Source organism: Embiotoca jacksoni, unplaced genomic scaffold, assembly GCF_022577435.1.
Source record: "Embiotoca jacksoni isolate LCO1_2020_lvr unplaced genomic scaffold, fEmbJac1.0.p SCAF_98, whole genome shotgun sequence".
Lineage (NCBI taxonomy): Eukaryota > Metazoa > Chordata > Actinopteri > Embiotocidae > Embiotoca > Embiotoca jacksoni.
Window position 1 is genome coordinate 372,988 of NW_027185456.1, and position 25,300 is coordinate 398,287.

A 25,300-nucleotide genomic window follows, 5' to 3' on the forward strand; every position below is an offset into this window, starting at 1 on the left:
AGTTTGCATTAAATTCTGGTCCTTTTGCACCTTTATCTTTTCAGTTTGCAACCTTTTGTGTTTTATATTGTTCAGTCTGAACATTTTGCATCTCTTCTTTCTTTTTCAACATCTATTTGTGGTCTTTTTGTTATTCTTTGCAGTTGTTTTGTCACATTTTGCTTTTGCATTTCTTTTTAATCCATTTTGTCTCCGTTGTCATTTAATTTACATCTCTGTCTCGTTTTTGGTTGTTGTGTATTTCTGGGATGAAACCAGGGGCCCGCGGACTCCCTGGGGCCCTGGACGTGTGCCCAGTAGACCCCATCAGTAATCTGCGCATGATGCGGAAAGACGCAGCGTGTGATCGTTTTCATGGTGGATTATATTGGACAAATGTTTTGTTATTTCTGGAGCTGCCATCTGACGTCACTCTGAACGCGCGTGTCGAGAAGATGAAAGCGGCACTGAGTCGTATTAGGGCATCACTTTGAAATAACAATGACGTAACGCCGCCGCTGGGCCAGCTTGTGCCTGGCACGTGCGCTCTGGCACGAGCCAATTTGATAGCCAGCACCAGATGTTAGCACGTGAGAGAGAGAGAGGCATTTTTCTTTAAGGGCGGGAAACGATTGTAACCCACCTTTAAATCGAAAAGAATCGATTCAAACAATCAGTAAAAGGTGTTTTGATTGGGTTTTTTCCGCTCCGGAGGTGGTTTTATTCCTCCGCCGAGCTGCATATAGTTCTCAGGCAGCAGCGGCGCACCACCTGGTTGCTAGGCGACGCATTAACGGCGTGCGCATGAATATGTAAATTAGCCAACTGTGAAGCGGTCGCAGGTTTTATATTTCCGTTTTAGAAACAGCAGAAACACGAAAAAAAAAAATCGCAGTTTATTATTAATTTTCATTGTTTAAAAACAGGTAAGAGACATTTACAGCCTCATATATATCAGTAATATTTCATTTTTTGTGTGACATTGTCTACGTCTCTTTTAATTATTTTATTTGTGAGGTGATGGAAACCAACCGTTGAATTATTATTATTTTTTTATTTTTTTAAATCGTACTGCGGTCCTTTAAAATGAAGCTATTTTATTTAAGGGTTTTTAGCCGAGAAAAAAAAAAACAATGCAACAAAAGCGTACGAAAATAAACCAAAAATAAATAAACCCTGGAGGTGACATGCCCCCCCCCCCGCTCCGGTCTGCCCCTCCAACAGATCCGCTCCGCCGCTGCTCGCATCTCCTCCTCCGGTCTTTTCCCTGAGTCACGGAGCCGCACCGGCTGCTCTCCTCGGCGGCAGAGCTGTTTTCTTGTTCTCCTGTCGTGGTGCAAAATACTCGATGACCCAGGTGGCTCCGAGCCCTGCTGACATGACAGGTGAGGAACAACATTCAAAAATGGATTTTATAGATATATATATATGTACATATGTATATATATGTACATATGTATATATGTATATATGTACACATCTCTGGTAGATGACGACACGTCTCCAGAATGAGAGGGATTACTTTACAGAAGCACCAGGACATGGACATGGACATGGACATGGACAAGCCCTTTTTCTGCTAACCTAAACAAGCTTTATTTTAAGGATGTATATTTGTTAACAGTTTCCGTGGTGTGTTTTTATACCTGACGTTTGTAAGGTTGTTTATGGAAGTATATTTTCTATTTATAGTGTCGTGTTTTTTCATGGATCAGTCACTGCAGCTCCATGTTCAGAGTAAAATACCTGCAGTGTACCGGGCAGATGTTTGGTCAGGATGTTTTTCTGTATTCTGACTATATGCATGTGTTTGGTATGTGTTACTGGAGGATCCTCAATCCTAACGTTATATTTTATCATTATTGTTTGTTGTTTGAAGGCTGACAGCTCAATATTTTCCATTAAAAACAGCCACATTCCTTCATCAGTGCAGCAGCTCGATGGTCCGCTGTCACTTACGTCTATTTAAAGAAAGTCCTTTAAAAAACAAAACGTGATTCAGCTGATTTTTTTTTTTTTTTTTTAAAGCACGTGATGTCTTTTAAAGTGTAGATGAAGGACCAATGGGACACTCCGGGGACTTGGACCAGATTTGCATGTATTTGCATGTCTTAACGTGAGTGTGTGAAGAGGACGGAGATCGATCGGTGTCCTTTCTTGAGTTTCTTTTAACGTCAGCGTGACAGATTGAGGAATAAAAAGCGGAGCAGGGCGAAGGGCCGGAGGACTCGGGGCGTCCCGCGCTGACACCTGACCCCGAAGGCGCCGCAGTGACTGACAGGGGGTGTACTGCATTTGGACGCCACGTCCAAGTGTTAGCTTTAATATCAGCTTTACATTTGTTTCTCTGTGTTTTGCGTCTCTGGTGTCGTGAATCGTGTCGACCCCTTCTCATCCAAAACACAGATCTGGTCCCTCCTCCTGCACCGCCGATACCCAATAGGCACGCATCTCCCGCTCGATCGCCGTCCAATCACAGAAGCCCTCCAGGTAAACGTCTAATCGCGTTACACCCTTTGATGTGCTTCATAATCCACAACATAATTAATTGGAAGTCTGACAGCATCGAGATGAAATCTACGCAGCGGAGCGGCTGCAGGAACAAACAGCTCATATGAACACCGCCTTTCTTTTTCCTACTGAGGGAAACACAATCATTGAACTGGGTTGTTTTAGGATCTGAAATTCAGACACAGCTGGAAGCAACGTGATGCTTCATCAAAGATATAAAACGTATGTCCGACCTGCAGGCAGCTGAACTCATCTCCATTTTGTTCCTTTCACCTGTCTTCAAGGCTCCCGGGGACATTTAGCGAAAGAGGAACGGGAGGACAGAGAGAAGACACAAGGTAATGAGTAACCGTCCAGCTGGTGGAGCTGTGCGTGGTCTGTCCGGTTCATCTGTCACTGGCACACACACACACACACACACACACACACACACACACACACACACACACACACACACACACGGCGTGGGTGGTTGAGCATTGGCAAGGAAGTATGTGGATTTATTTTATTTTAGTTGGGAAAAATATTCAGTTTCAGGTCTCACGTTTACATGTTTATCTAAATATAATTAATCACGTATCAACAGAAACATTTATGTGAATTTAAAGTGTTGAGAAAAAAAAAAAAACTTTCAACTGCAATTTTTTTCATCTTTAACACTTGTTTAAGACAAAAGGGCAGAAAAAAGGCAGCTTTTAAGTACATTTTATTTATATATTCCAAAATCACAAATCACTAAAGAGGTTTTCAATCAGAACAAGATCACTTCCTTTGACCATATAAGGAAGAAACAAGACATGCACCGTACGGCGGTCGATGCCGGTGGGTTGAATGTCGCTCCAACAGTTTTAATAGTGGATGAAACGACACATCCACATGTTCATGTTTCACTGAAGCACCTCAGACATGATGGAAGACCGGAAAACCGGAGCCGAGGTCACTTTGAAGACACTTATTAATGCTGGTTTCTGGGTTTATGTGCTGACCGTCCCCCCGCCGTCCCCCCCGCCGTCCCCCCTGCCGTCCCCCCCCGCCGTGTGTGCAGAGCTGTCGGAGGCGCTGCGGGACAAAGAGCGCCGCGCGCAGCAGCAGCTGGAGCGCAGCGCCGACGAGAGAGGGAGGAAGATGGAGGAGCAGCGCAGGAAGGAGAAGCAGCGCAGGGCCGCGGCCGAGGGCAAGAGACGGCAGCAGCAGGAGGCGGAAAAGGTCAGAGGTCACGGCACACTCAACGACGCATTCAAATGCCACGAGAGGAGGCGGGACAGTCCGATGGCCGGAGGAGTTTAAACACTGAGGAGAACAAATATAAACATGGTCAAGATGTGATGTGGCTAATTTTATTTTAATGTAAGAAACAATCTGTTAAACTTCAACATAAGCATGAGATCATCCAAACTATATTGAGAAATGAATTAAGGTGTCGTTTAATTAAGTTAATTTAATGAAAAATAGCTGTGAGCGGGCATCAGTTACAACCATCACCTGAGAATTTTACATCGAACTGTATTTGTTCAAACATCCGAAATCAATTTCTAAAAAGTTAAGTTGATTGGTTTGCAAATAAAATGAATTCTATTAAAGTAAACGTAGGAGGATGGGCGGAGCCTAATGCAAACGTTTGTTAGTGAAATGGTTAAAAGCAACATCCCAGGATTATAATAATGCACAAAAACATAATGTTTTCATCTGTTGATGAACTATTTTCCAGATAAAGTGAATATTTACAAGTTAAAATATAAAATATCCACGTAGATCTTCTGTGTTCCTGGTTTAGCTTTAAATCAGAAAAAAAAACCTCTTCACACAAGTTCTTGATCACTTTGTATTAAAAAAAACAATTGAAGATGCTCTTCAGCGTGAGGTCAACACAATAATACACAATAATACACAATAATACACAATAATACACAACAATACACAATAATACACAATATAATACACAACAATACACAATAATACACAACAATACACAATAATACACAATATAATACACAATAACACACAATAATACACAATATAATACACAATAATACACAATATAATACACAATATAATACACAGTAATACACAGTAATACACAATAATACACAACAATACACAATAATACACAATAATACACAATAATACACAATAATACACAATAATACACAATAATACACAATAATACACAATAATACCGTACCGATACGATCACATATTGCTGTGTCGTCCTTCACGTGTCTCGTTAGGTGTTCCTCTCGTCATCTCAGCTCTCCATCACTCCGGTCCACATACAGATCACATCACCGTGTTGGTTTCCCAGATGAAAAGCGTTTGTTTCCCACCATTGATCCCTCTTTTCTTTTCTCTCTCTGAGCTCTGCGCTCTCTGAATTAATCGTGTCGATCCATAAACCGACTCGGTTTGTTTCCCCGGCTGTTGTTCGCCTGAACAACAGTTTTAAGGAAGTAGCGAGTAATTAATGCAGAAGCTCCAATGACTTTCTGTCGGCCGACCAATTGAGTGCATCCGACTGAAACGTGAACGGTTCGGTGGGTTTTGTCTGTTGGACTGAAAAGCCTCAGAAACGTTATTGTTTTCCGTCTTGAACTCCTGACGGCCAATCAGCAGGCAGCATGTCGAATAGCTCTGGATACCGTGAAATATGACAGGAAACCACCAGAGCCTCTCAGAGAAGGGATGCAGGAAACGGTGAAGCTGCGCGACCTTTACGGGTCAAACACGGACAAAAAACAAAGTCGTTGTTGTTTCTGAATTCGTGAAATACAAAAATTTGAATTTTCTTTTTAAGAATTTCTTGTTCTTATCTGAGGTAGTAAAACATTGAGTAAAACCTCGTGAGTCTATTGATCCGAACGCTCTGTTAACCCGCTAGCGGCCCCTTCTCCTCCCCCTCCCCCCTCCCCCTCCCCCGCCTCATATGCATAACTTAATGACATAATGATTGGTCGGTCTCACGGGGACGATGACATCACCTTCAGCGTATGGCGTGGCCGTTTACTGGAACAGACAGTCGATGTGGGCGGAGCTGTGACCAGCACATCTTCCACCTCCGAACAGGGAAACCAAAGCTTCAGGATCAATCTGCTGCAGATGAAGGATTGATCATTCAACTTAATGTCAGTGTAGTCTGTTAATGTGAGAATTTACTGGACGACTAAAGCTATTTTACTCACTGCAACTGCTGCAATTATTGATTTCTTCAGGGTTTTTTTAATTTGCCTTTAATCGTCCGGTTAGTTCACGGTTACCAACTAAATTCAGAAGCTGGAACGAGAATGTTTGACATGTTTGCATTAATTAATCAAAATAGATGCTCATTAGTCTTCTATCAATCAACTGATTTATTAATTGATTCATCTAAGAGTCCCTTTTCAGCTGCTTTATTGTAATTAAAAAACCTTCTCCATACAAGTTTGCAGGAGTTTTGTAATGAAAATAGATTTGAATAAATTGGATTTGTGCTGTAGATCATCGGCGTAGTTCTGGGTAACGTTTTTAAGCTCACTGGTCATTTTGTCGTTGTCAGACAGTTCACCTCTCTCGGCTTCTGGTTCTTATGTTTCATTAAGTCAGGTTTCTTTTGTGTCTCCAAGTGTAATTAATGGTGTCGTGCGTCAGGCGTTTTATCTCTGCAGATGTGAATTAGTCCATTATGACCAACTTTGGCTCATTTGCCTTGTAAATAACGTCACTTAACTCTGAAGAAAACAAATGACTGTTTACTGAAGCTCTTATCAGATTCACTGTTTTGTTATCGCTGGAAAAACTTCCTTCCATGAATAGAACGGGAATGATTGAATATCCCCTCGTGCTTTCGGTGACTTTCTGTTTTTTTTTTTCTTCCAATCCTGAATCAAGTTGCTGCAGTCTGCTAATCCATCCGTGCTTTTCTCTCCATCTTTGATCTATTTCTACAGTGTGTCTATATCTGTCTGCTCTCCCTCTCTCCCTTTAAATCCTCCCCCCTTACTGACTGAACCTCCCTCCCTCCTCCCTCCTCCCTCCACCTCTCCCTGCAGTTACTGCGTGACTCTGCATGCACCTTCAGCAAACCCCCCACAATGCTGAGGCGGGGCATTTCCATCCTTTATAATTCGGCAGCAAACAGAAGCAGCGTATCAGCTGCATATTGGGCAATTCATATTTTTATATATATATATATATATATATCTTTTTTTCTTTTTTTTCTATATTTACACATACATTAATGATGGTTGACTGGACACCAGTAAGAGGTGTGGTGGTAAACACAAAGCTGATCCACATAAAGAGCAGAAAGGAGTTTTTATTTCGTTGACCCCTAAAACAACATATTTTGCAACCAATCAAGAAATAAACAAATAACAAATTTGAATCAGGAATAATCATATTTATCTCGTATAATCTTCTGAGCACATCACGAAATATTTTGTATAAAAATACTAAAAATAGCAATTAAATGTCAAAATATGGAGTAATTTCACCAAAACAGGAAAATAAACCACCTGAGGATGAAGTCTAAATGTTGGTTTATTTTTGATAATATATGAGTCTACATTTATTAAAGGCTTTTCATTCCTAACCGTCCACTTGGAAAAACTGGACTATTGTTATTCAAAGAGAATATTTTGACGTTATTCAGCATCAAATCTATGCATTACATATGTGTATTAAATCGCTGTATTACACAGAACAAGGCCATCAGTCATTTACATTCAAATGAAGTTCTGTCTGATGAGAAGCATCAGAGGGTCTCTGAGGGTCCAGACTCAGGTTGCAGGTTCACTTCTTTTTTTTATGAGGTTTTAAGTCTGTATCATCAACATAGATCATGTTTCATTGGTTAATCTATCCATCCATTTTATATGAGTCTAGATTGCATTCATTTGACAAATGATATCTTCATGAATTCAGGTTATATACTGAAGAATATACTGGTTTTCTATCATACTTTATGATTTGAACTTTATGATGGTTAAATTACATTCTATGATGTATTAAAAAAGGCTTTAAATTTAACAAGGTGAAGCCTGCAGAGACCCTGTAATAACCTATGAATTACCATCTGTATGTAAATAATAGATGGACTACAGTCACCAGATCTGACGTTGTTTTATGAGGATGTCCTGAGGTGCAGATGAAAAGTCTTCAGATGGAAATCACAGAAAGACTATTACTATTATTATTTTCTTCATTTAAGCCTTGTTTTATGTCACAGATACGCTTTAAAATGAAATCACTTTGTTCACGGTTCATCTGCATTTAATACATGAACAACACACAAATCAATGATAATGTAAGAAGATGAAATGGGGAACACAAGATTTATTGTGTGTATTTTTGTATTTGAATGTGTCATTTATATGGTTTTTTTTTTTTATTTAATTGAATTAACATATTTACAGTTTTCAGTTAAAGTCCAAAGCAAGCAGAGGAACAGAGGAAGAGGAAGACAGGAAGGATGAAGGAGGAGAAAGGGCACTTTCTAAAACAAATGCAACCAGTATCAATATCCAATCCACCCACTCAGTCTGCACGCACACACGTGTGCGTGTGCAGGCATGGTCCCTGTGTGTGTGTGTGTGTGTGTGTGTGTGTGTGTGTGTGTGTGTGTGTGTGCTCATGCACGTGTGTGTACGTGGGGGTGGTGACAGGTTGCATGTGGCCCCTCCTGTCTGAAGCAGGCTCAGTCATTAAAGAGGGAGTGGGTGATCGAGAGAGAGGGGGGGGAGGGGGGAGAGAGAGAGAGGGAGGGAGGGGGGAGAGAGAGAGGGAGGGAGGGGTGAATTGAGCGGTGAGGTAGAGAGGGAGGCAGTCAGTGTTTCCTGGAGCGGCAGACGGAGAGCAGCGCCGCTGTGTTTTCTATCGCTGAGTGACAGGAGAGAGAGAGAGCGAGCGAGCACCGCTGACCGCCAGACAACAAACAGAGGAGCGCGAGGAGGACGCAGGGGCGAGGCCGCTGCGGTTGCATGCGGTAACCATGGCGCAGCCGTCTCCGTGCGCATCCCCGGGCGCCCGTCGCCGTAGCGACGGCTCGGTAAGAGAGTGTCTGTTCTTCCCTGTTTCTGAACGCAACGAGCAGGAGAGGCTGGAGGCCCTGGTGCGCCGGAGAGCCGGGGGGGGCCGAGAGGCGGGGAGGAGGAGGAGGAGGAGGAGGAGGAGGAGGCGGCGGAGGGGAGGTCCGGGACCACCTGGATAACAGGCCCAAGCGGTGGACATGGGGAGGACCGCCTGATGGAGTGGAGGGTGAGTACGATGGGAGGTGGGGGGGGAGTTTGTTGACCGCTGTTGATCGCGATGATGTCAGTGGAGGGTTGGTTTGAAATGTAGAACCGGGGAGACCGAGCGGGTGGATACTGATGGGGGGGCTGCGACCGACGGAGGGGAGGGAGGAGGTCTGGAGGTCAGGAGGGGGATGGTGGGATGAAAGGGTGGAGACGGCAAAGCGGAGGAGGGTCGTCTGTGGACAAAGAGCAGGTGAGATGAAGACGTGAGGAAGAGGAGAAGTGATGGAGGGCAGGAGATGGAAAAGGGTGTGGAGGCTGCAATGCAGGAGCTGCTCAGCGCTTTGTCTCCAAACGTCTGGGAGCCGAGCGGCTCGGAGAGTTTACTGTGACCAGAGCTTCAGTCTGACAGCAGCTGGCGGTATTCATGGTGTCGGACGGTCTCAGCTTGTTAATGTGCTACAGGTGTGTGTGTGTGTGTGTGTGTGTGTGTGTGTGTGTGTGTGTGTGTGTGTGTGTGTGTGTGTGTGTGTGTGTGTGTCATTGCTCTGTTGTTTTGTTTCTGAGCTGGGAGGCCGGTCTAATCCTCAGAGGACCGAGTTACACATCTAACCTTGAATGCAGCAAGGCCACACACACACACACACACACACACACACACACACACACACACAGAGACAGAGTGCGACATGAAGCTGTTCGCTCTGCCGACATCCGTCTCTCTCTTTTTTTTTTTTTTTTTTTTGCTCCGTATCATCTCCCTCCCGTCTTTTCCAAAAACGTTTTCCACGTCGAGGCCATAGCGCCACCGGCGAGGCTCCGGATCCTGCGGTGCATTCATAACGCCATCAATTATTCACAGCGGCCCATCAGCCGAGGCGTCCTGGCACCGACCCGGGACCGAGGTCCAGCCGGCAGCTCGTCTGGCCGCGGCCCGGCTGACTGGCGGAGACGCTGCTCTGGGATCTGTCGGGTCCAGCAGAACGCTCACTGCAGCAGAAACAGCAGCGTCTCATCTTACAGCTCCTCTCGATTAAAGGACAGACACTCAGAGACGCAAAGTGTGTGTGTGTGTGTGTGTGTGTGTGTGTGTGTGTGTGTGTGGTCCATTTTAAAATCTGTGCACCCAGAGGAGCTGTTATTGTAACGAGATGTTCGGTCTGTACCTGCATCAGTTGGAGGTTCCTCTGAACCACACGTCGTGTTTAAAAGCTTCATGGGCTGAAACATTGAGAGAAACATGGAGGATATTGATGGTTAGTAATCAGACGACCTTCCAGGGTGATGAATCAGGACCCTACGAGCTGCTCCACCATCAAGATCATGCAAATGCACCACAGGGACACGACAGTCGGATGTTATGGACTCAAACAGCCAAACATCAGTCAAACCTGCAGAACGTTTCATTTTATATCACTTCAGTTTCCAAAGATACGAAATACCAGAAAACATCCAGAATATTTGGATTTGATTGAATGTTTCTGCCGTTATAAATGTAGAAGCTTCATTTTGAATATTTTACCATGTTTCAACACTGACATCAGAAAGATCTGAAACAAGCTGTTACTGAATATATTTGTGATCTATAACTTCTGATCTGTCAGACAGGTGGAATAAGATGTTTTTGTAAAGGGGAAATACAAGATTATAACATGATCAGCTGCACTAGTTTGTGGTTTTGGGGATGATAATGTTGGTCAGAACTGAAATATGTGATGGCGTTTCTTAAGAGTTTTGTGCAGACATTCATGGTCCTCAGAGGATGAATCCTGTCTGTGGTGAGCCTTTGTTCTTGCAGTGTGAGCATGAGGTTGACCTGAGTGACTCAGAGACTGCTGGATGGCTTATTGTGCTGTTTGGTGCAGATATTCATTGTCTTGCTGAACTTTAATGATTTCCGGACTCCTCAGCAGCATTCAGACAGGATTCACATTACAGGGGGAGCAGGGCATCAAATATTCCCTGTGATTCATCGTCCCGCCTGACATTTAAACTTCATCAAAACACACAGTAAATATACACAAGTGAACATCCATACATCTACATTTTAAAGTTTCCTTCAACATCAAAATACGGTGCGTTAAAAATCAGCAACTGCTTAAAAGCTAATTCAGCACAATTTCAACGTCAACGGCTGAAAACAAAAGAGTCCAAACAGCTGACGTCGTCGTGGTTCACTGGCTCTTTATATTTCTATCGTAGTCGTTTCATAAATGTTCCACGTCACATTTGCAAACACAAAAGCTGAATTTCCCACCGAGCTGATGAAGTGCAGGAGAAGAGAGAAGAGTTTGAACTGGAATCCAATCAGTGATCAGGACGGGAGGTTTTAAAATCCCGGGCTGTCTGGACGAGGAGGACGTTACGCTCGTGTGTCGGGTTTGTGTCTCTCCGGCGTTTCGGGACGAACCGTCACGTTTGTCACGTTGTTTTGTGCGACGAGTCGACGTGACGCCGTCTGCTCTCAGCTGTTCTGGACGTCAGGACACCTGTCAGCGACGCAGGTGTGTTTGTGACACGCGAGTGTGTGTGTGTGTGTGTGTGTGTGTGTGTGTGTGTGTGTGTGTGTGTGTGTGTGTGTGTGTGTGTATGTGTGTGACCGTGTAACGCTTTGCTTTCTCCTGCTCTGCCTCACCTGTTGCCCAGGTAACCCTAAGACCCCGCCCTGCCCTGCCATTGGCTCCGCTCAGCCCAATGAGCTTCCTGCCGCTTCCAGTGCCAGCCAATCCCGTAACGGTACAGACCACATGAACTCTGTGTGCCACGCCCATACCACCCCCCATCTCCACCACCTCCACCCCCGCTGCTGCCGCCGCTGCTGCTGCTGCATCACCTGCAGCCGATCGTCTGTCTGCATGTGTGGACGTCTTTGTGCCGTCACACCGGCTGTGATGTCGTCCTGATGTGTGTGTTAACGGTGTGTGTGTGTGTGTGTGTGTGTGTGTGTGTGTGTGTGTGTGTGTGCTGGTGAATTCAACGCAGTGTTGGGGAAACTTGCTTGTGAAATCTTGTTTAATCCTTCTTGACTCAATATGTTTCTGTTTAGAAAAAGCTCTTCTCTTAAAATGAATCTTAAATCACACATCGCAGCGTGTGAACGTCTCCGCGTTGAGATGAAAGTGTCTCTGAGTGACAGATGTTGAGTTTTTTTGTCCAAAAGAAATCTGGATTTCCAGCATTCAAGTTGGACAACGTGGAGCTAAAACGTAGAACCAGACTGTTAAAGAAATACAGGTTTTTGCTGCATTGCTCTCCCGTCTGGTTCATTAAATGTAACATGAATTTTATTTCTACTCACAAGCATCTTGGCCGAGCCAAAAAAATCTCAACTTGAATCTGCAGGTGTTTTGCAGAAGCACGAACAACCCTTTCCTGTTTAGCTTTGACCAACACGACCTTTTACTCCAACTCTGATATTTCCCAGAGCGCCGTGATGTTCAAACGTGTCAACCAGACACTTTTATCATTACATTTTTTTTTTTAAATTCACTCCAAAGGGGAAGAAACGCCGCGTTCTGCTCGGTGACCTTCTCAAAATGGAGGCGGCGCCGGGTTAGAAAGGGTTAAAGTCAAGCAAACGTGTGACCTCCAACACTGACTGTCTCCTTCGTCTGTATTTGTGTTTGTGCGTTTGTAACAAAGGTGAAGACACACGGCTGCTGCGCCCATTTTCATCAACAGTTGACATGTCATCTTACCTTCTGCTCTTTGGCTGATGAGTGTTTGTTCATGAACAACCACACACACACTCTCCCCCACCCCACCACCACCCCCAGCCCCACCCCCACCCTTATCACAACAAAGGGCTGCTCCACTTCCCGTCTTCCTGGCCGATGGCCCTGTTTAGCGACGCATACATTTCATTCACAGCAGGGAGCCCAGCCTATAAAACACCCTGCTCCTACACACACACACACACACACACACACACACACACACACACACACACACACACATACCAGACATTCCCCCTGTAGCTATCTGTGAAACCCTTTCGACCCCACCTTCCCTCAGACAGACACCACCAGCACACATTTCCAATCATTACTGGTTCATACTGCAGCTCCACCCTGTTTTTTTTTCCACCACTGCTGAACTGCTGCTGCGCTTTGGCACAAAAACATCCAAGAATGTCCAAAAAAATGACACTTTTTATTTTATTTTGAAACTAGATAATCCATTTTTTATTGAAACAGGACTGCTGTGTTGTAATATCACGTTATTTTCTCCACCCGACTGCGGTATGAACGCAGGACGGATGTTCAGCAGACCGTTTTCCTGTTGATCAATAAGTTCTGTCCCACTAAAATCAACTCAATGAAAATAAATGTGTATGTTCAGGTCACATTTAGTTTGGCAATAGTCATAATTTTAAAGCACTTTTTCAAACATGGTTACAAAACAATTTAAAGTAAAAATAATAAAGCAACACGAAGAATTAACAAACACCAAACAATTAAAATGCTTTAAGAAATGAACTTTTTCAGACTAAAACACTGATGAGTAATTATAAAGTTACATTTTTGTATTAATTGTGTACATTTATGATAAATCCTGTATTGATTAGCTTGTCAGGCAGGTTGTTTTTGTGTGATGAATAGATTATAACTACATGAAGTTGACACGACGTTTGCATGAGCTCATTAAGTTATTTCTGAAATTAGAATAAGTGTAAACAAATAAACAGATTTAAACGACATTGTTCATGTTGAGGTTTGAGAAGTAAAAACCAAAAAGCTCTCAGGTCTTTTGTAAAACCTCTTTAAGTACATTTCGAAGCTGCACGAGCACAAACTGAACGTTCAAGTCCTCTTCATCCCTCCCGATGTGATCGCGGTGCCTTCAGGTGCCGTCCGACACGCGTACGTCTCGGGTGGGCGCGGCTGCTTCTCTGTCATCCTCCTCCATGTCGCGATGAAGCAGTTGGCAGACGACCTCTCCGTTCTGCCGCTTCACCGCTGTCTTACATCACCAAGGTTAATTCATGCAGCGACCTCATCGATCGGCAGCATTATTTCCTGCGTGAGCCGGCGGTTTGGTGTTTCTGTCGTGTGTTTTGGGATCAGGAACGTTTATTGAACCTACTTTTACGTCATCAGTGCAGCCGCAGCAGCGCGAGTCACTGGTTTGATTCACTGTGTGTGTCTGTGTAAGTGATGCACTTCTGTTTTGTTTTTTGTTGTTGTTTTTTTAATCAGTTGTTGACTTCCTGTCTCCGCCCACGATGGATCAGCCAATCAACAAACAGCTGTCCAACTCCTCAGCCGCCCTGGACTCACCGGAGAGAGGTGAGACGCTGCTCAACATCTGACTCAGGAAGGTTTTCTGAAACTTAAGATAAAAAAAAAATGTGAAGCGACACTTCAGCATGAAATCAAACTCATTTCTGCTAAAGTGGTTCAATCAAAACGGAAATGCCAAGTCGATCTGATCTGAAAGGAGCTGCAGAGTATTTAGATCAGACAGGTTGGTGAATTAAATCGGAGAAAATCAACTTATAATCATGAACAGCCGCCACAAAAACAAGGTCCTGGATCAAATCTACTGTCCGGCTCAGGTTTTTGTGTGTACTTAAATATTAAATTAAGTTTTTATGCCTTCCCAGATAGAGTCCTGATGCTTTATGAGTGATAATGTTGTTGTTGTTTTCTCCTGTCCTTTAAGAAGATTTAACTGAAGCTCAGTTCTTAAAGGAGAATATTAAGTGAAAGTAAAAAAATCTGAGACAGAATTTGCATTTCTGAATGGAAGATTTGATAAAAAGACAATATTTAAAAAGTGTTGTAATAAAAGGAACAGATAAAAACAATGAAATAAGATAAATGACAAGAATGTCATCATAGATAAAACATAAGACCTCCTTTCCATTCAAAAAATATAATATATATAAAAATGTATTATAATATAATAATGGAGAGAAAAGTATTCTGCATAAGGTTTGATGGTAGGTATTTAAATTAATCCTGAACACTGGAGGGAAAAGCCAGAAGTCAAAGAAAGACAGGACGACATATCGTTTAAAAATGGGGACAACGGTGCACCTTTTTATACGGTCCCTCCGCGGAGACATTAATCGTGCTGCATCGGGTCGTAAACATGCAAACGGCCACAAATAAAAGATGGAAAAAAGGAGCTAAAAAAAGGAAGTACAAACCTCGCTCACCTTCACACAGCTCGCCAATGAGTGTGTGTGTGTGTGTGTGGTGGGGGGAGGGGAGGGAAGGGAAGGGAAGGGGGGGGGGGGGGAAGGCGGCTTCTCTATCCGACCATCATGCATGCATTTCAGAGAGACTATAAATCCTGTTTAAGGCTTTAATAACCTCCAGGAAGAGGAAAGGACAGATTATTTGTAGCCTGAGAGGCGAAACTGAGGGCAAATAAAGCCCTCGATCACTGCTGCTCTCCTCAAGGCAAAAATAAAGGATGACTCAGACGAGTGTGTTCACGCTTTTACATTTTTAATGTATTTATTTTAATATTCTGATTGAAGTTCCTTGTTTTCTGTGTGACAATCTGCAGTATTGAGCTGTTATCAGAACAAACTGTGACTCCTTGCAGATTTATTGTACATTTGATTTCTGAAGATATTACTTTTAGGATACAAAAACACACAAAATGCCATTTAGATCAAAAATATTTCACGTCATACAGATTTTTCTTGATTTGTTTGTCGTAAATATCAGAAGATTAAAATATTTTGCCTTCATTTGTCTTCTTAACTGATGTGAATCTCTGATTTTCCTCGGTCTGTGTCATCGTCATGGTGTGTGCACATCTCTTTATGTTATCTGTGTGTGTGTGTGTGTGTGTGTGTGTGTGTTGGTCTGTGACCCATCAGTGTCTTTTGTGTCCCAACGAACAGTGTCCCCCAGCAACCACAGACCGCACAGGAGTTCCTCCAACCGCAGGAGCATCGCTGGACTTTCAGAGGACACGTCCAAAGCCAAAACACCCACGGTCAGCCTTCACACACACACACACACACACACACACACACACACACACACACACTTATATAAGACAAATCACTTCATCATAAGTGAGGTGTTCAGAACTAAAAGGTCACATTAGCAAGTGCTGTTTGTTGTTGTAATCTCATTAATATGTAAATGAAGGCACACACACACACACACACGCACGCACGCACACACACACACACACACACACACACACACACACACACACACACACACACACACACACACACACACACACACACACACATAATTTAAAGGTCCTGTGTGTAAATGAATGTAAATATCTCAGTAGGTGATTAACTTTCTGCTTCTGTCACCAACACGTGATGTTGTCAGTGTTGTTCCTTCAAAATAAGGCGACATTTTCACACATTTAGTTTCTGCTTTTCTTCACGAGAGGATATTTTTGTAAAAAAATAAAATAATTTTAATTTAAATTAAAAATTAAAAAAATTCAGGAAGTAAAGCAGCTCTGATGCTTAATTTTCATTAGTTCATGAATATATTTGTTATTCTGCTGACTAGACAGGAAGGAGTCAATCAAGTCAACAACAGGAAGAAGATTATACTTTTATGTCTGAGTGTCTTACAGCCGTCGTATTCGTATTTAAGAATTCATGTGGTGAGACGATGATGTCATCATGAAGCTGCAGCGAGCTTGTTGGAGGAGACGGCATGACTCATCCTCTGTGATGCGTCTCCACAACACAACAAAAAAACAAAAAGAAGGATTTTATAAAATGTTTGATGTCGTATTCCTTTTGTTTATTGTTTGTGTTTGTTTTATGTCATTTCTAATATTCTTTGAAATATGACTTTCAGGGGGAGACACCGAACACACAGGCCCGTAGTTCTTCCTTCAGGGTCAACAGCAAGGGCCCCGCCACACCGAAACGGTACGCACACACACACACACACACACACACACACACACACACACACACACACACACACACACACACACACACACTGGCTTGCCGTCCGGGTGTCTTGATCCGGGTTGTGTTGTGTTTTTTTCTTCAGGGTGAGGTCAAACAGGAGTCGCGCCCAGTCCCCCTGCTCCCCCGGACAGTACCCCCCCCTCCCCGCACCGCCAGAGGGCCACCACCCCCGGCACCGACGACAGGGGTCACCCCGAGGTCAAAGGTCACAGCACCCTGGAGAAGAAATCCAGCAAGTCTGAGATCTCAGAGAAGAAGATCCCCAAATCTACCAGCAGAGAGCTGAACGCAGGTAAACACACCTGTACGACCTCCATATAGAAAACTGCTTCCTGCTCTGAACCTCATCAACAACCAGCTCGACGGATCGGAGACAAATTATTGATTTTCGTCACCCAGCAGTAACTGCTGCCCTCTTACTTCATGAACTGACGCTCTGTTTCTAATCATTGTTCTTTCTCCTACAAAGAGCTCGTAACGCCTCTTTTTTAATTTATTTGGTGTCAAAGTGATTTTATTTTGTAATTTTCTTGTGATGAGAAACAGAGACAGGAAGTCACAGATCAGAAGGAGCGTCTTTAGAGGAAGAGTGAAGAAGAAGAAACGCAGCTTTCCCTCGCTGCCAAAAGGTTTTCCACTCGTGTTAAGTGCTTCCTACTCAGCCATCTTTGTCCCTCTCCACCCCCCCCATCCCTCCCCCACACACACACTTCCTCCACACACACACACACACACACACACTTCCTCCACACACACACACACACACACACACACACACACACACACACACACACACACACACACACAGAGTCTCCGAGCACTCCCACCGGCAGGAGTGTCGGCGGGACGACGGATGCCGAGGAGGCGTCCCGTCTGCTGGCGGAGAGACGCCGTCTGGCCCGAATACAGAAGGAGCAGGAGGAGAAGCAGCGGCAGGAGGACGAGAGGTGACTTATTCCACAGATGTTTTTAATACGGAGCTTTTCAATAAGTTATATGCAAAAAAAAAAAAAGAACATTTGAAATAAGTATTTATCAGGATGGAATTGTTTCCGTGACGTTTATCTTGTTCTAGAAAGTCAGACTAGAAGGAACTCTGGGTAAAAACATGAGCTGTGGTAACACACAGACTGTTTTCTATTTCAATAAATGGTATATTTCAGTTGTTCACAATGAAAAAACACAATTGGTCTTCTAATAAATATGGATTCGACTTAATTTCGCCCAATATTGTCCACAGTCGTAATTAATAGAGGTCCAAAACATTGTCCTGTTTTATGTGTGGACTCAGCTGTTTTACGGGCTGATGGATATTCTAAAAATAATTTAGATTGAATCCAAACTGACTTTGTGATTTCAAACAAATCAATATGCATTAAGGAGCCTAAAAAAGGCCGTGCAGCTTTAATTCACATCCTCTCTCACCTCTTTTTAATGGAATCATATATTTACTCCCTCCTGGACGTTTTAGCTTTTCTATATTTGGTTCCTTTGATTTGCTTCGTAATAAATATCTTTAATTTGTCTAAAACAAAAACAAAAAACCTCGTTTTCAATGATACGTGTGTGTGTGTGTGTGTGTGTGTGTGTGTGTGTGTGTGTGTGTGTGTGTGTGTGTGTGTGTGTGTGTTGCTTCAGGCTGAGGGCCGAGGAGGAGCAGAGGAGGCAGCAGGAGGCGAGAGAGCGACAGGAGAGAGCAGCGCTGCAGGCCGAGGAGGAGCGAGTGAGACGGGAGGAGGAGAGGAGGTGCAAGGAGGAGGAGGAGAGACGACAGAAGGAGCAGAGGTGGAAGGACATGCAGGACCAGCTGGACAGAGAGGTCACATGTCTCATTGTTTCATGTGACGTTGCAGTTTTGTTTTCGTTCAAAAGCTTTTAAAAATCGTTTATCGAGTTAATAATATTTACAATTCGTCTGAAGGGAACTTTAATTAATAACAGAAAGATAACGAGGACGAACGAAAACATTCCAGCAAACAGCCAAACGCAACACGCTGCTGCACCGCGGTTCTTTCCACATTCCCACATTGTTTTATTTATCTACATCTGTAAAGTCATCAAGAGTCCAACAAAAAAATCATTTTCATCTGGATTTCCTCATCAAATGTTGTAATTCTTCAAAGACCCACGAAAAGTAAAGTTGGTTAATCAGTGAAATGAGACCAAGCGAAAACAATAAGGAGTTTAGCATCAGCAACATTAATATCACCATAAATACATACAATATAATCACAGCGAGCAAACAGAATGATATTAGTTATATAACCGTGTTTCAGAGGGAGGAGGCGTTCCTGCGAGCTCAGAGGGAGGCGGAGAGGAAGAGGCAGCAGAGGGAGCTGCTGCACATCCAGGAGGAGCAGGAGAGGCAGCAGAGGAAGAAGGTAGACACACAACACATCAACACATCAGGTTCACAGCCTCACACCAACAGGAAACAACCAGCTCTTCATCAAACAACACCATCTTCCTCATTCAGCACTTTTGGGATATTTCTTTTTTTTTTTTGCTGTCATGAACAGAAATGGAAATTTCCTGGCAACACAGCAATAAACTCCCCGCGTGGGTGAAGAAGATCATGTCATGTGATCAAAAGCTCCACACAAAGGTTGCTGAATAAACCGTGATGTAGTGAGATTTATTTATCTCTGTTTTAACAGAGAATCGAAGAGATTATGAAGAGAACAAGGAAAAGTGAAGTGGAGGCTCCGTCTGCAGCTTCAGGTCACACACACACACACACACACACACACACACACACACACACACACACACACACACACACACACACACACACACCACAGACGATATGAAACTGCTCTCATCTCCCCAGTGACTTCACTTTTTCTGTACCAGCTCACTTTAATCTCTTTCATTTCCGTCGCCCTCTCACTCGTTTCGCTTCGGACTCCCTTACGGTTTATTTTACTTCCATAAAGTTCTTTTATTTGGACCCGAAACTTTCTCAGAGCTCATTTTATCTCATTCCTCCAGCGTAATTATTTCCCTCTATGAAATTGGATGTGAGCGGCGTCAGCTGCAGTGTGACTCAGCAGGGCGAGGCAGGCGGGGGAACAGCGCCTCCTGCTGGCCGAGCGGCTGAAACACCGACACCGAGAATACCGCAGCGCTCGTTGAACTCTCTGACCCCAAACCTGCTGACATGACGGCTGGTTTATCAGCTCAGGTGGACACAGAGGAGATGAACCACACTGAGCTACAAAACCTGACAGATAAACTCTTTAGAAAGGAATATTTTTACAATATATGTATTTTATTTCCTAATAATTTAACTCCCCATTCTCCACCTCCTGTCAAAAACATCTAATTGATGCTTGATAACTTCCCAAGTAAACATCTCCGAGTCATGTGTGGTGGCTTAAACCAAAGAAGACACTTCTGCTATTAAATGTATGATTATAAATTACTAATTAAATTATCCAGTAAAGATATATTTATTTATTCACAGTTGCCAAATAATGTGTTTAACTTTTTGTTTTCAGTAAATAAAACCTTGCTGTGATATTTTTGGGTATTTTCAGGCTGAATCGGATCTCTAACACCTCTGATATTATGCTGACCAAAGACTTCCACGTGTGTTTCTGATGACGTGTGTGTGTGTGTGTGTGTGTGTGTGTGTGTGTGTGTGTGTGTGTGTGTGTGTGTGTGTGTCCACAGCGTCTGAGATGAGAGCCGAAGGTGCCGTCAGCCTGGAGGAAGACGCTGCGACTCCTGCCGAGGCCCCCGTCATCATGCTGGGGCCTCTGGAGAATAAGAGCTTCGTGGACGAGCTGTCTGACGGAGTCCAGTCGATGGACGTCAGGTAGGTCGGCCCAACGCACCAACACACTCCTCCTCCTTGCAGTCGACGAGCTTCGACTGCAGGTAACTTCCCTCGTAACAATCGTGTCGTCTCTCATCTCACTGTCGTCCTCTGCTCGTTTATCTTCAGGGAAAACTGTCAAACTAAAATGTGTCTGCTCACAACTAAATGATCATTTACATCATCAGTTCAACTGCAGACTTTTTCTGGATTTCTGGACTCGTTTGATCTAAAAGTATTTTTAAAATGCTCCTAAATCCAAACTGATGTTTTGAAATTAGTTGCTTGTCTGAAAACAAAACCGTCGAATCACCTCGTCGGTATTACTGCTTGGAAAATAATTGTTATATTGATTGAATGTGAGAAGACCTGTTATTGATTAACTCATCATTTTCCTTGTCATTCACCTCGATGTGGTTTTGCAGCACGTGTCCACATGATGTCTGTCAAGTGACCAAATGTTGGTCGTAAAATACCGACGCGTCTTTTTGAGAAGTGCTAATGAGTGAATTATTGTGTCTCTGTCATCATTGTTCCTTTAAGCTCTCCATCTGTCTCCATCAGTCCAGTGTCCAGGGACGAGCCGGCGAGCGTCCACGAGTTCTCGCCGGTCACCGAGGGAACGGACGGCTGTCCCCTGGAGCACCTGATGGACCTGGACGCCATCCGAGGGCAGCGGCAGGGCGCAGACACGCCCCCGTACCCCAAGATGCAGGCCGGCAGCGGGGTCGGAGACCTCAACAAGAACCTGCTGATTCAGGCGTACAGCGCCGCCTCCGAGTCCTCCCAGCTCATCCCCAGTGTCGGCCTGAACAAGCTGGACGTCCAGTAGCCAGGTGGAGACGCACACAAACACATGAAGTGATTTAAAGGTCTCCATGTAGGACGGGTTCCCACAGGTCCTGGAAGTTCTGGAATATCTGCAATCGTACGAAGTCTCTTCCAGACATTAAAGTCAGGAGATTTGATCATTTCCTGGAACATCATGGAGTTTATTTTATATTTGAGTTTCCATTTATCAAACTGTAATATCCTCCCTGCAGTATTTTTCTATCTGGTGTCACTCAACTTGTTTCCTGAGGGATTTTTTTTTTAATTATCTCGTCAACAAATCACTTCAGTCAACTTTTTCACTGCAGCTGCTAACGAAGGTAAAACATGCAGGAAAATCAACATTTCAGGAGCTTCGGATCAAAAACGCCGACTCGAAAGAAAAGCTGGATGTTAAAGTTTAGTGAAACTACTATTGATGTGTTACCATGTGGGCGAGGGAGACGTTCACATGCTGCCTGCATCGCTGCTCTGCTGCAGCCCGGCGGAGGAGGAGCTGCAGGACGTTCACTCACTTTGTTCCACTTAAGAAGAAATATTTTGATCAGTTTATTTTGTGCTGAAAACGCCTGTGAAGTCGTAAATAAAGCTCACAAACTGCTGGGAATAAAATAATGTGGCTGGATTTTGTCTGATCAGCACAAAATAGACTTTATTTGAGGTCATTAAATTCAACTTTTTAACTCAGAGAAAAGTCAGAGAGTTTCTCATTTAACTTGCAGTGGGAGCTGTGTAGAAGTCATGCATTCAAAACTTTACTCATAGTTAAAGGTTTTAGCAGAAATATATAGTTGAACTAATTAAAAAATAACTATTATGCAAAAAAGATGCTGTAACATTTGCAAAAGTTTTAAATTTTTTCCTCTTTCTCTCTTTTAGGACATTTTTCAGGAGCTGGAAGGTAAAAACAGGAGCCAGGAGAAACACACCAAGAAATCATCACCTCCCTCTGCTGCAACAACAACAACAACAACAATAACAATCATCACGTCCACAAGGAACGACTGCTGAACACCCGACTTCTCATCCGTATTACGAACCACAGACACGGCTGTTAAGCTTTCGGCCACATTTGGAGGCCGTGCAGACGGGCAATTTGGACTCAGAGGAAACGATCATGTAAATAATGTGACGTATATTTATGACGTGATTATGTTCCAGAGAAAGAACCGGCGCAATCGGCTTTCTTGCATGTTTGTCGTACAGAAACTTAAGTTTAGGATTGTAAAGCGACTCGAAAAACTCAAGCTCACGGTCAGATTTAATCATCTGAGACTCCAACTTTCTTCTTCATGCTACGAGACTTGCAGGCATGAGTTGTTAAGAAATACACACATTAACCTCCTTCCTCTGCACAGACCGGCAGCGATCTCTTTACCAGCTTCTTCCAGCGCGTCTCCTCCACACTTGTACTCTCGCTGAAGCCAGTCTTGCCCGGCTGCATCGCCCCCCCCCCCCCCCCCCCTCCCCCCTTCCCCTCCTCCCACCCATTAAAAACCCATCACTCGTCTGCGGCCCGCTTTAACCTCTCCCCTCCTGCTCTGTAAAAACTCTGTAAATAGATGGGTGGTGGAGTCTATTGAAGGGGACGGGGAGCCGCTCCGTAGCAGCTGACCCGGAGGAGCGCTTGTTTCGTCCCGTGTAGCAGCGTCGGTGAGGACTAGAGCTAGTTGAGCTGTTTAATGGTCGTAGGTGTGCGTGGGGAGTCTCTCTCTCTTCCTGTGTGTTTATCCCGCCGTGGACGTTCCCTGCTGCTGACGGCGACTCTTCACTCGTATCAAACACAGTTTGCTGTAGATTTCCTGGAGGAACCGTCAAAACCACCGATATTATGAGCCCGCTGTAACACGTAGCCTACAAGCTTTGGTTTCTCTGCTGCTCGTCACGCGTCCGATGGACGTTTGTGGACCGGTGACAGTCCACGGCAGGAAGTGAATATAACCTGGGAGGGGACAGAAGAAAAAAAAAAAAAGCAAAATGTCCTGTATTTTTATCTGCAGGTCGGGAAAATGTTGACACAGTGTGTTGTGTATTTGTCTGGCACTGACTGTAACCACGCAAGCTGCAGTTTATAGTGTGCACTTACAGTAGTTGTGTGTTTCACTGCTCTGAAGACGCTTACCCCCCCCCCCCCCCCCCCCCCCCCCCCCACACCGACTAAAATATACCTCACCGATTGAGAACCGACTCTGGTGTTAAACAGCGTTCACCACCTCGCAGCTCATCACCTCCGAGGCCTTAAACCTCCGTGCAGTCAACAGCTTCGCCCTCCAGCATGCGTGCACTTTTCCACTAAAAGAAAACTTAGAACAAACAAGAACTACAAATTTCTTTGCTTTTCAGCTGCACTCTCAAAAAGGCAGATCAGAAGGACGTGAAGGCAGACACGTGAAAGCACAGTTCAAAACCACCCTTTGCCCCGGAGCCTCGGACCCTCACGGGCCCCCCGAAGCCCCGGGTTCACTGTGTGGATGATCAGGACCAAAACCAGGATTTCTAAAAGTACTAAGGTAACAAGTTCACATCCAGCAGAACCCCGCCCCCCCAACCTATAAAAGATTTAACCAACAATCTTCTGCACATTTTAAGGAAAGTTTCCTTATATTTATTTATTCTACTTTTCATTGCATCGTCTGCTGACCGATATTTCATTCAGGTGGAGAACACTAGAAGCCTTAAGTTACTTTGAGCAGCCACCAACCAAACTCTGTACAAATTTCTGAGCATTTAAGGGGAAAAAAAACAAAACTGCTGAATTCCCCTTTAAAAAGTAAACGTGTAATATGGATTAACAAATTACATTTTATTCATTTTATGTAACTGCTCTGTTATATTTTGGGGATAATTTCTCTCCCTATATTATGGTCTGGTGTCGAGTATGTTAATGTTAGATTTTTTTTTTTGCCTATAAACAGTCTAAAACCAAATGTTAGAGTCAGTCTTTAAAATCCGAACATAAACACTTGGTTTTTTATTCAACAGTTCAACCTTCCTTCAAAATCTAGTTTTGGGTCTTAATAGTGGAAAAAACAGTGTAATTCTAGTTTTTAAATGTATTTTTAAAAACGTTCAGCCTTAAAAAACAAACAAACGTGTGTGTTTAATTCTCTTCATGCCATCGTAAACCTTCCAGATCTCCTGAAATACTGCTGAGCTCATCACCAGTCACGCGTTCTTTATTTACGTTTATACTGTGATCGGCCTTTTTGTATTCTTATATTGATCTTGTTTAGTTTCGAAGGATATCATGTCCCAAAGCACAGAAAGATGCTGGTGTGGATCCAAGTTCTTGAGAGAGTTTCCTGTTGTGGAAAAGGGGCCCCTGCTGCCCCCCTCGGGGGGCCACACTGAGGGCAGGAAGCTTTTAACCCGTCACCGCTGCGACCTCCAGCGTGCTGTTGTTGTTTTTTTGTTTTTTGTTTTTCACGCTCCCCCGTCGCCACGTCAGCTCATCGTTCCTCCAGATTTCTGCTGAACAACTCCATGTGAGAGGGTCTCCTGGGTCCCCTTGTATATGAAGTAAAAAAATAAAGGACATAATGTTTATCCTAATATAACGTAAACTCTGTGACACTGCAGCTTGGTGGAATATATCATTGTAGATGTGGTGCATGGATAACTGCTGAAAAAGAACAATAAACTTCATCGAGCCATTCGAGTCACTGAGCTGGATAATAAACAAAAGGACGTCGATGGAAAACAGACTCTTTAAAGATCCAGAGTCTGTGAGAGGTTCGGTCTCTGACTTTCATAACAAGTGACGTATGAGATGACAGATCTAGTATAGCGCTTAATGCGGCCACTTTTATTTATCACGATAGCTCACTGTGTGTTGACTTTATGCTGCTCTGAAAATTAAAACTGATCTGCAAAAAAAAACCGGCCAATCATGATTTATTATCGCCTTGAAACTCAGCAGATGTTTTACACCGATGTCAACAAAATGAAACATCCTTGTTTTGGCCTTTAGACCTTCAAAATAAAACTGATTTTGAGTAAAAGACAAAAAAAAAAAAAAAAAAAAAAAAAAAAAGA

The 25,300-nt window shown here is 43.7% G+C and overlaps 1 protein-coding gene across 1 annotated transcript; it reads left to right on the plus strand.

The window, feature by feature from the left end:
* The first annotated feature begins 803 nt into the window (after window positions 1-803).
* map7d2b (MAP7 domain containing 2b) lies at window positions 804-25,144 on the plus strand. The gene is given in 20 exon segments (XM_069142180.1): window positions 804-905; window positions 1,204-1,364; window positions 2,386-2,469; window positions 2,775-2,828; window positions 3,536-3,696; window positions 8,555-8,587; window positions 8,589-8,718; window positions 11,343-11,432; window positions 13,895-13,984; window positions 15,559-15,653; window positions 16,496-16,569; window positions 16,697-16,748; window positions 16,750-16,906; window positions 17,423-17,561; window positions 18,253-18,433; window positions 18,891-18,995; window positions 19,272-19,335; window positions 20,290-20,434; window positions 20,978-21,270; window positions 22,145-25,144. Coding segments are annotated over 18 exon segments (1,980 nt in total). The 5' UTR covers window positions 804-905; window positions 1,204-1,327; the 3' UTR covers window positions 21,267-21,270; window positions 22,145-25,144.
* Window positions 25,145-25,300: the final 156 nt, after the last annotated feature.